The 12,729-nt window shown below is 40.1% G+C and overlaps 1 protein-coding gene across 1 annotated transcript; it reads right to left on the bottom strand.

The window, feature by feature from the left end:
• Positions 1-215: 215 nt before the first annotated feature.
• Positions 216-12,146, bottom strand: E2F8 (E2F transcription factor 8). Its single transcript, XM_074841593.1, has 14 exons — positions 12,052-12,146; positions 11,845-11,971; positions 10,945-11,220; positions 10,474-10,630; positions 8,995-9,300; positions 8,161-8,322; positions 6,529-6,666; positions 6,010-6,219; positions 5,080-5,164; positions 4,283-4,805; positions 3,030-3,248; positions 2,079-2,208; positions 1,625-1,941; positions 216-919 (listed from the first exon to the last, which is right to left on the bottom strand). Exons 2-14 carry the CDS (start codon positions 11,881-11,883, stop codon positions 746-748), a joined length of 2,736 nt encoding a protein of 911 aa, XP_074697694.1. The 5' UTR covers positions 11,884-11,971; positions 12,052-12,146; the 3' UTR covers positions 216-745.
• Between the last annotated feature and the right edge of the window lie 583 nt (positions 12,147-12,729).

Raw genomic sequence — 12,729 nt, 5'->3', positions numbered from 1 at the left:
GTTCTCTAATGGTAGTTACTAGCAGATGTCATCTCTAGCGATAGAGTTCAGAAGCCGGATTGAGTTACTTAAATCCCTTTCTGATCAAATACCACTTTCCCTTTCTTCAAAAGAGAGACATCCCTGTCTGACAAAAAAGAATGAAGAGATGCCAGTGAATATACAATATATTACTTAACTCAGGTAGTTCAATTTGATCAAAAAAAAGGTCAAAATTTGAGTTTGATGTAAGTTTAATCTGAAAAAAATCGATTTAAAAATACAGTATAAATAATTCTTAACTTATATAAAACGATTAAGAATTTTTTTTTTCTAACTTTACAAAAGAGCATTATTGAACATAGGAGCAAGACACTTTAACTATGGCCTTTTTGTTAAGACAAAATATGTACACACTCACAGTACTTTTCTTTGTGCAAAATATGTACTGACTGATAGACTGTACCTTACTGTACAAAGACAATTTCAGCTTATTTTGCATAGCAGAAAAGCAACACAAAAAACCACTAGATACATAACTTCTTCACTATAATACTTCAGGTAAGCCTTTTGGAAAAATTATTAGACATTAACTTTCTCATTAAGGGCCAGTTTTAATTCTAAAGAGTTAATTAAGGCTATTCCAGTATTGAGGTCTTGCCAATACATATCCAAAACCCAGTGTCCATCATACAGTCCAAGATCTGTGCAGTGTGTTACCAGTAATTATGTCTGCTAACACATTCAGCAATTTGATATCCCAGAATTAATCTTCTGACACTTCAAGTTTTCGCTGAGGAATATACAGAGTTCCTTGAGAGATTCTGTCGGTACCATCTGAATTTGCAGATAGTGAAGATACTGTGTTTGGCCCTCCTGGTGTGCGGAAAAAGTTTTCTGTAACTGTCTGGGACTCTTGGGGTTCCTTTGGAACAGAAGGCTAAAGAGAAGAGAGAAAGTTACTTTCATTTAAGGGAAGAAAAAAAATGAATTCTAGTTTTCCATTTCTGCAGGATGTTAGCAAACTCATTTTTTGCCTGAGATTTAAAAACTTAACTTTTTACTGAGAAGAATATACCCATATTCCTTCATATATCTATAAATATATATTAAAAAATAGCAAAATAAAAATATGGTTTCTCTAATCCCTTCCTAACTCCTTTTTTAATACAATCTTAGGCAATACAGTATTACATAAAATATACAGAGAAACTTCCCATGGAAAAAAATATTCTTTTAAAATCCTCTACAAACATATCCTATTAAGAAAAGCTAACTTTAAATGCAAGAACTTGAGAGTAGATTAGGAGAGTAACAAGAAAGAAAGATAAAGTAACAACTGGACAATTTGTTAATAAGTGTCCTCTCAGATGATGCAAAATCCTCCCTCTAAAACAGTTTTGTGTCTCTTCGCATCTTGTCATCTTCCAGCTGTCTCCACTTCCACAACAAAGAAGATACTTGTTCTTCTTTTCTAACCTCTCAGTTTTAGTGTACTTCTGCTGGCATTCACTGCCAGCTCTTTTTGGGCAGTGCTGATTTAAAAAGATCAAAAAAATGTTTGTTTAAATAAACATTTTACCTGCTGTAAGGGAATTATTGAACTTGTACCACGGTCAAGAAGTTGCAATATATTTTTACTTACCTTCTCCTCTTGCAAGTTCCTGTTTTCTGAGCTATGGCTAACATTTTCTGGTTGTGAAGAGACCGGCACATGCTGAAGAACAGGATTTGCAGGAACTTGCACACCAGCAGGTATTAGTCCTACATGTTGCAGGGTAAAGTTTAGAACTGAAGAACTTGGATTTTGGGCAGAACTGGTATTGCTTGAATTGAGACAGGGGTTGCTCAGTACAGGTGCAGCAGCTATAGAAGTTGGTGACAGCATTATATTCAAGGGTGTTATATGAAAAGCAGGAATGTTAACTGCGTTCAGTTCAGATGCTGTCACTGGAATGACACCTGAAATAGAAAAATCAAGTGTTGAAGGAGATAAAAAATTGAGACTCGAGCCATTGTGTTGTGATTTCATTACCTTGGTAGGAAGTTCACAATCCCTTAAGCCAGGCAACTGTGTGCCTATTTTATTTAATACTCACCAGCAATGGGGGAGCTGTAGGTAGTGTGCTGTAATGAACATACCCCAGCTTTCTCTTTATTAGAAAAGCCTGCCTTGTTGCCATGGGTACACTGAGTAAGAGCAATAAGATAGCCAGATGGAAAAAAAGTCTGAAAAAGAAAACAATACACATTTACCCCAACCTAATAAACAAAAAAAGAAGTTTTTCTCTGAAGTTGCATGCCCCTTGCCTTGTTCCTATTCTTTATCCTCCATATCCCCAGCATGCTCTATTTCATGTCTGTACTTCCTGCTGTCTAAAATTAGACACAACTGACTCAAGGACACACTCTTTAAAGTAAGATTGCACAGAAGTCAGCTAGCTCCATTTCCAGCTGATATCCTCCTCAGTGAGGAACTGGAAATGCACCTGGAATTAACACAGTGCAATTAGACTAGACACGAGAAATCCTGATACTGAATACTTTTTTTTTTTTTCCCCCAGAAGAAACATCTGGACCCAGTAACGATCATGTCACCACATTCTTAGGTTGTGTTTTTCATAAAACAAATATTGGAAGAACTGTTCTTTATTCACGTTCTGTATAGTAGCAAGTCTTAACTGTAGAATGCCAGATTTTGTCGATGAAGAGTTTCATGTGATTCTGTTTCAAAGTATTTGAAAATAAATATACATAAAGGACTGGGGAGGTAAGGGATCTCAACAATGCCTTCACCAGCTTAGTCTTAGTTGTGATCTTCATCCCAATCAAAGCCTGAAAGTCACTTCATGTCCTATTTGTGTACTTAAGGCAGAAATTCAAGTCCTATATTCCTACGAAATAGGGTTTTAAAAGGACATTAAAAAGAATCCAATCAAAGACAATCTATGTATGTGTAGTTCGTTATAGTTTTGTTTCTTTTGCCAAGACTACATGTGGTGTTTTCCCAGGTGATGACAAGATGTGCTGTGGTGTCTGACAAAGCTTACCTCATGAGCAGGAATGGCAAATGCTACAGGTATGTCTTGTTTAGTTTTGATTTTGTCCTCATCTTCTGGAATATCTTCTCTTTTACATTGGTCACAGCAACCTGCCATGTCTTGATCTAACATTTTGGCTTTTTTCTGTCTGTCTTCCTGGGAACTGTCCATTTCATGATTCATTTGTGAGCTATTGGAAGGTGGTCTTTCATTTTTAATGGATTCCCCCTTTAAAATAAGTACATACGAAAACAAGGGCAGGCATTGTAAGACTTAACACTTGCAATTACAGGTCTGCAATGGTATTTATGCATTTTAAAAATTAGGAAAGCAAGATTTCTCCCTTCTCCTTATTCCCAAGTTTGTGCTATAAAATTTTCTAGTCAGTAAGATGAGTTCCATGTTATCCCCTCTTGCTCCTTCACAGCTAGTGGATGTTTGACGCCACGCGTTGTCACAAAACACCGATAACATTTCACGACGTGTTTTGGCAAGGACAGTTTAAAGCAGCCTAATAGTTTACAGGGACACTAAAACATTCAGCAATCGAGGAGTAGAAAGCAATGCAGACCCAGTTTCTCTGTATGTATTAAGTGTTATCTGAACCTCGTACTTTCTTCATGTGCTGTGTTGTTATGCCTACAACAATCCAGCATTAACAGTGTACAAGATTGGATAGAAATATTTAGAAGGTATCAGGATTTGGGGACATTTCCTGTCCAGTGACTTCTATGTGTCCACTTTCCCTCCTAATACCTCTGAAGCCAAGAATGAATGAATGCCAGCAAGATGAGCTACCTGAACTACTCCAGAATCATTGTATAAATAGTTAAGTCCTGACATAATGTTTTGGGAGTTGTTTTATTTGACTAACATCTGTACAGTTTGACATGTCTTCCTGGAAATATTTGGAGGGGGACAGGAGTGGAACAAGGAGAAAAATACAGCCTGCTCCTGGGGTGGCCTTTCAAAGATGTGTTATACTGCATACTATATATTCTGCCTGAGGCTTTGCAAATACCAGCAAGATTATGTGATATTTGAGGTCTATAGAGATAGATATAGATATATATATGTATGTAAACAAACAAAAACCAGCCCCCCAAACATCAGCAAGCACAACAAATGAACATCATCCCTTCGAGCGTAACGTTATTGAAAACGCCTACACACACTGATAGGCTCCTAAATCACTTTGAAAATGAGTAGGTGGCAACATCATTAACCTATAAAATAGCATTTTAAAAAATAATTTAACTTACCAGAGAAGTATCAAGGCTTTCCTCATCACTTCTACATCTTTTAATCAAATTACTGTCTTGTAATGCTTGTGATCTTTTCAGGCACTGCTGTGATGAAGTTTCTGATTTTATAGTTGATCTTTCTTTAGCTGTTGAGGACTTGGTTAGATCATCTGTAGCTATCTGATTGTCCCCTTCCTCAGTGGTTATTCTATTTAATACTTTTGAATTAATACTCTTTATTTCAGTTACATTAGTACATGGTAGAGGCTGCAACATGAAGCTTGGGCTGTACGTTGTCACAGTGTGGGCTTGGGAAGGGTGCAGATAGATTGCATATGAAACACCAGAAGGAGTCTGAGGTAGCATTACTGGTGAGACTGGACTGTGGCTCAGAGGACTGACACCCAGGGGCTGGGTGAGAACTGGCTGCTGAGAGGGTGCTGTGGTGTGAGGAAGGTCAGGCTTGGGGACTACCTCCGGGGAGGACAGGTTACTTTCCAAAGCAGATCCTGACAATTTCATTTTCATCTCTTTCACTTTCCTTAGAAACAAACAAACAAACAAACAAACAAACACCCCCAAACATATCTTAATACCTTTGTGCAGAAATGAATGCCCTGACAAATTATCTTCTGAAATTTGAAACACTTGTACTTCTCAATCCACTAAACAGAAAATAAGTGAAAAAAAACAGCCTGCAGTATCAGGGGTTACCATTTTTTGCAGACTATTGCCCAACTCAAACTGAGCAGAGCTTTACTTTAATGGCCAGTGACAAAACAAAGCTTCTCACCTTAACACTTGTGCAAACTTACTTTGATTGTCCTTCTAGCTGATGTTTGGCCATTGCTGGAACCTGAGCCATTTTACTTGGGAAAGCTGATAAATTTTGATCAGTGCCTGGTTGGAGGGGGAAAACAAAACATAACTTAGTGCATCAAACGTAGAAGCTAAATTTTGTCTTGAGGAGATGGTGTTATTTAATGTGGCATACGCATTTAATGAGAAGATACTAAGACTCCACGGTATCCTCAAACTGCAGCCCAGACTTGATTTGATCAACTGGATGGCAGCTTACATCAAACAAACTTTAAAGCCTCATCACCATTTTTTTACTTCCAAAGAACGTGAGCATTGCTAGGTAATTTTCCGGCAATTTTACAGAATACAGAACTGCTTAGATAGTATGATCTAAAGCACAGTTTCCACAACTAAGGCTAGGGCAGTTCCTAGAGGAAGATGCAATATCCAGAGAATCAGCTGTCCTACACAAACAGAAGTTTGTAGCCAGTAAGACAAAGTCAAGATAGTGATATGTAAAAAGGGATTTAATATTCTTCTTAAACCCAAAAAGGTAATATGTGACGACTTGTGTATTTGGTGTGAAAGAGGAGGCTAGAGTTCCCTACAGTGGGCTGAATTTGGTCCAGATCTCAATGAATATATTTACTTTGTTGTGACTGGAAAGAACTTCTATTAATTGCAGATCTTATGCACTGAACACAGATCAGTTTAGCTTTGTTTTCACTATCAATCTTGTAAGGCCTCGATTTACAAGCAACATGTATTTTCCCCATCTTGTCTATTTTTGACATTTTTTAAGACAAGTTTGGTTTAGGTAGGCATACCCACACATCTGCATCTCCTATAAGAAGGTGGTAAGCCTGAATATTTAATGCAAAACTACATCTGAGTTAAAAACATACTCAGAAAAAGATACAGAAATATATTTTCCAGCTACTTACTTGCACTTATTTTAACAGGACTGGTCGGAGCAGATTGGATCTTTCTTCTGTCGTTTTCTATACTTCTAACTAACTTTATTAGAGAAGGATGCCGAGTGAAGTTTTGCTTTCCTCTTGAAGGAAAAAGGTTTTTTGAACACTGCTCTTTGGAAGTTATGGATTCTGACATAGGTGGGGGACAGGTTGTAGAAGTTGTTTCAAGTTTTGTATCTAAAAAGCAGAAAAAACCACAAAGAGTAAATACATATATGCAGATTCAGTAATTAAAAGCAGTTATCTGAGCCTGGCTTATAATTTTTGAAGTACTAGCAGCAGCAAAAATGGAAATGCAAGAGTCAGTATGAGTACATCCACTCTGTGGGAATACATATGGGTGCTCTCTGCTGTCAAGGACCAAGGACAGTGACTAGTAAAGACTTTCTGCTTAGTCTACTGTCTTTTGGTCAAAAAAAAAAATTCTAGCAGAGAAGAAGAATCAAAATCATCAGGAGAACAAAAGGAAATGACACATACACCTACCCTGACTATCTGTCAAGACCTCAGGTCCTGTCCACTTGAATGCTGGTTTTCTACCTCTCTCCTCTGCAACATGAACTTTCTCGATAAGCCCCAGGCTGCTGAGAACATTTGCTATGTCATAAAGTCTCCTAATTTTGGCTGAAATAAAATAAACAAATGTGAAGTAGAACAATTCTGATTAACAAGTTAACATACACCAGATTAGAAATGTTAGAAGGCCCTTTTAGCAGCTAAAAGAAAAGACCTTTTTAATTTTTTTATAAGAACAATTTTGTGGAACAGGCATTTAGACTATGAAATAACATATCACAATATAAAGTTTATATGTAAAACAGAATGACATAGATACAGATCTAAACAAGAAAATACTGCTAAGTATATTATGCTAAATATAGAAAAAACCTTGCCAAACAAGTTCGGTTCTGTGCAATGACCAAACCTATAGAAATTCTGTAGTGAGAATAAGTAGCTTAAAAGGCAGGTACATGTATGCAACGGCAGACATGAGAACTAGGGGGAAGAGATACACTAAAATCCAACAGGATAATCATCCTGCATGTTCTTATCTGTTTTCAGGTTGTGCTATTAGGGAAAAGTTTTAGGCAGCAGTCAAATTACAACTGACTTCTGGACCAGAGTGAATGTGCTTAGGCCAAAGCTTCTGCTACTGAAAACTTCAAGTCTAGCAAGTCATGGAACTTGGGACTGTGCTTCTTCACCAAGAACAGAGTAAAACAGGTGATACCTGAAATACAGACACATAGATGGAATGCCCCAAAACTGCTTTTATTACAAGACAGACTTTACAGAGGAAGAAGGAGGAATGATAACAAACAAACCTCCCTTACTGACTACCCACCCACCCCCTCTACGTTACCATGATGCAGTGGAAAGGAAATTATGAACTGAAACCAGCAAGGATCAGTTTTCCTTTTGCATACATACCATTCCACAAAAAAAAGCAATGGAGTCTGAGAATCAAGGAAGGGTGTAATTTTCAATGACACCCACAATTAATTCTTAATCACTCAAGAACAGGCACATTTTTTATTATTATAGATATACAGGCCTAGACCTAGAAGTACCTTTCATTTGAATGGAGAGGAAGAGGAGGAAGTGTGCAGGGAACTGAGAGCAGGGTAGAAGAATGGAGAAATAATTGGCAGTTACAGCATGGGGTTTCACTTCCTCTCACGTGTAAGTTATTAACAGGACTTTTACAGACTTTCTTTAGATTTCCAACAAGTAAGTTATATGACCAGAACACAGATTTGCATGATTCTGGGGTGTCTTTGATGAAATGATGTGAAAATCTTTGACAGACTGCTTGAGGAAAGAGAAATTTTTACCAATAAGCAGCCTTGTGACATTACTTCAGGAGAGAGGATGTAATGGACTTTTTCTCTCATGTGGTCATTATGTGTCAATGACTATGCACAAGTGGGTCTCTGTTAAAAACTGCACAAGGTGTTTAGTGAGTTTTTGGAGGCTCAAATATATTTATGGCAAGAAAAAGATGATAGTATTTTACACTATATAAACTTGTACTAGAATAATCCATTTAGCTTACACTTGATACTTCTATTTAGAGTAAGATCAAAAAGCAGACAGCAACAGCAGCATTTTACTTACTTTTAAACTTGCTTTTATCTAAGTCTTCTAACTGGTCTTCTCCAATCAAGATTTTAGCAGCAACTTCAAGGCTTACTATTTGAGGAGTTGATACAAGAAACAGCATCACAAATTTCTGACTCATCACTCGTAAAGACTTGTCTTTCCTGCTATTTACTGATGCTGCAGCAGTCAAGAGAAAGGATTACAGTGTTAAGTGACACACCAGCTACAAATGTTTTTAAAAAAATGAAGAAATTTGTCAGTAACAATTATTATAAGAACAAACAACACAGCAACTAGGCAGGGCTGACGTGGACTCCAGAATCCTGTCTCTACATGGCAAGAATCAGATAATTAGGTGGATACCAAGTCTAACTACAAGGAGAGTGCGATGTTTCTCCCTGTATGCATTTCCTATTGTCTGACAACTTGTACCCTTAAAGATGCTTAACTGCAGGTTAGACAATGTATTTAACAATCCTTAATTAACAATTCTTTGTTACGAATCAAACCTAAATTAAGAAAAAAATTAATGGACTCATTTATACTTTTGGCTTCTATAACATTCAGTAGTATCAAATCCCGCAAATTGGATTGTATGTTGGGTATGTTTGATGGTTTCACCCAACGCCCCCTCGTTCTTGCACTGTAAAAACAAAATACATGTGCAAGAATAGAAAGAATAAGAGAACTGAAAGAGTGCAGAACGCTTCTTCTCACCACAAACAGTTGCGGTGCCTTTCAGACAGTAGCATTTCATAAAAAAAATAGTCCAATAAATGTTTTTTCCAAGTTCATAGATATTTATCATTACAAGCACATATTAATCTTGGCATTATAGACAGTTATTACCAGCACGAAATTCCATTCCTGGGAGCTCAACAAAAGACATTTCTGAGTGCTCATTTGAGCCAAGAGATCTTGCCATTTCTTCATTTCTTTCACCATCGAAATCAAATTCATGCTCATACTCTCGTTTCTTGATCATCTGAATTTGTTGAGTATATTTGTTGTCTTCTCCAACTTTTTTCAAAGCCTGCAGGGTTTTGGAGAGATTATGTCGCCCGTGCCAAACATATTTATTTTTGGCGAGGCGGCTCACCATGTGTAGGCTCTCCAGCACATTCACAATATCATATATGCGTCTACGTTCAACATCTGGGGAAAAAAAAAATGAATGTGACATCACTACTACATAAAATATGTTTCATCATACATTTACCTGAAACATGGTTTGCACAGAGAAGGAATCAGTTTCCTATACTTCCTAATACATCCTAATATACTTCTAAGCCATTTTTGCCAATTTCTTGTTACAAAGGTTTCTGAAAATAGCCCTCAGATCTTGCCAGCAAGGAAAACAATTCTTGTTTTAGATGTGGAAGGACTTGCTTTTCCACAGTTGTACTTGGTTTACAGCATTCCTTAAGAAATAAAACTTACTGTTGCCAGAAGAGCCATTAGATGGGTTTCAATGCAGCTTTAAAAAGAACCAGAGCATTTTTAATTATTTATTGCATTGATTTTAGGTCATATCATTAAATATAATTGGAAACTCATGGTAGACAACTGGTAACTTGTTTTTATATCTTACTCTGTTAACACACTGTCCTTATCTGTCTGTTGAATTCTTGGTTTTGACTATGTATTTTCTAAAAGAGATGTTATTTTGTATAATATATAAATAGAATAGATGTTTTGTTTAATTTGCAGTTCATCCCTCTTCTGTGTCCCCCAACATATTCTGAAGATATGACACCAGAAATTTTATAGCGGTATGATTTATAACTATTATCAGTGTTATAACCTGTAGAATAATTTCATATCTCTTTGATTAAAAAAAGCCTCAGCTTAATGTTAGCAACTTAAGACTCTCCATAGATTATTGGTGCGATATAAAAATAGTTATATAAAATGAGAAAGTTAAATTATAGAGAGCAGAAAGTAGTTTCTTGCTTTGATGTCACGACTGGGCAGGAAGTTGAGGGTTCAGCTTGAGAAACGCTAGTTCCTGCCGCAAATATCCAACCACTAATCTTAGCCATCATCTCTAGATTCAAAAAACTGCAACTGGTTATTTGTGGTATTGGCAATAATTTAGATGTTTAATATTAAACATGACTCTGAGTTTCTCAATTCATTTCACTGAAGAAACTTTAACTTTTAAAAATAATTGCTCTAAGAATGAATAGTTTTAAGCTGGGTTTAAATGAGTTTGAGAGCACACAGTAAGCATTCAAAATTTTATGGAGCAAAAATGTACTAACCCAAATGGTAGGCTATTGGCACATTTGTATGAAGAAATATATAATAGCATATACACCAACTTACTAAGCTCTTCAGCTACTTCATCAAGGCAAATGTAATTATTCTCTGCAGTGCTGGAGTAATCAGGATATCGAGCTAAGAATTTATGACACAGTAATCCTAGACTTTTCTCTTTGCGACTTGGTTGAGATTTTTCATATTCATCTCCTGATAAGTGCTCCTACACAGGAATAAGAAAAAGAGAATTTATAATTTTTGACAATATGTAAACACAGATGTTTAACAGCTTCATTGTGAGCACTGTCAAAGGCCTGGTATTCTCCCTTTGTCCTCAACAGCTGTGAAATAAAGCCAGCAAAACATTACCTGTTGTGTGTAACTAGACCATATCCTTATTTATATTTTGTAAACACTCCAAAATCAAAACTTTAAAAAAAAAGTTGTTGTATGTTAATGTATAATTTTTTTATATTGAATAAACATCTCCAGCTAACTTAAACAAAAAAGTAAATAGACAACATCTTTATAACATACCTGCAAACAGTGTTTTGCCTGTAGGACCTCACTTGTGCTGTTTGACAGTTCCCTTCTTTGTTCTCTGTTCCTAATCTCAGGACTAGCTGCACTAATTAGGATTTTCAGGTTCGAAGTAGGTGTCCATGGATCCGCTGGAAGGATTTCTTTAGGTTTTGGGGGTGTGGTTAGAGGCTGACAGTCAGGCTGTATCTCTGTCAATACCGAATGTGAGGTAGCTGCTTGTTTCAAAGGGGTTTTCAATACACTTCTGTATGGCTCAGAAGAATGATTTTCCTACGCACCAAAAAAAAAAAAAAGAAAAACTTTGATGTTAAAAACCAGAAGCACTACAATCCGTTTGTTGATAATAGTCGGAGTGGAAGAGAGATCAATTGCATTTTTTTGGGTAGCTCCAAGTCAAAGGTTGTAGTTTTACTCTGGATCAGTGAATCCCGTCCCTGAAACTATTTCTTTGACCGTGCCTTTAGCTTAAGGCATGGGGCCCGTCGTCTTCTTGAGGTAGTTTTCTTTCCCTCTAGGGAAAATATAGTCAGAATGAATGTTAATCCGTGGCAGAAAGCTATAAAGAACGACCGAAACACCTTTTATTAAGGAGAAAAAGGTGAGCAGGAAGAAGTACTGTTCGTTACAAAGGTCGTCAGGGCAAGTTTTAAGTAATTTTGTTAAGGACAGACACGAAAGCGAACGTGCAACGCGCTGGGTTGCTGCCGTCCAACGTTCTCTACACGCGTTCGTTGAGACGTTGCGGTGCTGAAACGGCCGGCACGGGCTCCCCGGGGCTGTCACGGCGCCGGGCCCAGGCGGCAGCGCCTCAGCGGCCCCGGGGCGGGGGGTCGGCTGCTTCTCTGCGTGTCCCCCCACCCCCGGAGCAAGCGCGGCGGAACGGAGGAGTTTTACCTTGTCGCCGGTCCCCATCTCCTCGCCCGCCTGCTGCATTCTCCCGCCGCCGCGCAGCCTCAGGAGGCGACCCTGTCCGGTGCCGGTGCCGCCGCCGCCGCGCTCCGCATCGCAGGTCCCGCCGGTTCTGCGGGGCGGGAGAGGGAGGGAAGCGTTAGCAAGGAAGGCGGCGGGGACCCCCGTGACAGACCGGGCGGCGGCGCCCACCTCGGCCGGTTCCCGCCGCCCTCGCTGCCGCCGGGGACGTTTCGGCGCCTCCCGCCTCTGGGCCCGGCCCGCGCGCGCCCGGCGGCCCGCGCCCGCCGCCCAACGGCCCGGCCACGCCCCGGCCCCCCCCCGCGCCCGCTGACAGCGCAGCGCCGCCGATTGGCCACCAACGGCGGGCGGGGCCCTTCCGGGATCCGGTTTAAACCTTTGGCGCCACTGTCGCGCCCCGGGACCGGCTCCCCTCCGCTGCTGATGGGCCGCTCACCCCACCTCGCCACGCGTGACAAGCGGCACCCACCGGGAGCGGTGCTGCCGCTGGTATCGTTATTACTGCCGCTGCCCGCGCCCGCCCAGCCTCGTCCCGTCCCGTTGCGCGGCCGCTCCCGGTGCCGATTTGAATTCAACCGGTTGAGCCGCCGAGGGAGGGGTGGGGCCGCTCAGCCAATCAGCTCGCTGTCCTCCGCCCCGCGCAGCCAATGGGAGCGCGGCGTTGCCCGGCCGTTCCCTCCTCTTGCTCCCGCTCCCGCCGCCGCGGGCCGGGGGAAGTTGGGGCTCGCGCCGCGGCTTTGGCGCGTTGGCAGCGCGGGAACCGGGGCGCGCGGGGAGGGCGCGCGCCGCTTCACACCCCCCCCCACCCAACGGCTGCTGACGTGAGGGGGAGCGGGAGGGAGGGGATTA

Source organism: Strix aluco, chromosome 16 (assembly GCF_031877795.1).
Source record: "Strix aluco isolate bStrAlu1 chromosome 16, bStrAlu1.hap1, whole genome shotgun sequence".
NCBI classification, from domain to species: Eukaryota; Metazoa; Chordata; class Aves; order Strigiformes; family Strigidae; genus Strix; species Strix aluco.
The sequence above is the reverse complement of the archived record's forward strand: the minus strand, read 5'-3'. Positions and strand labels throughout refer to the sequence as shown.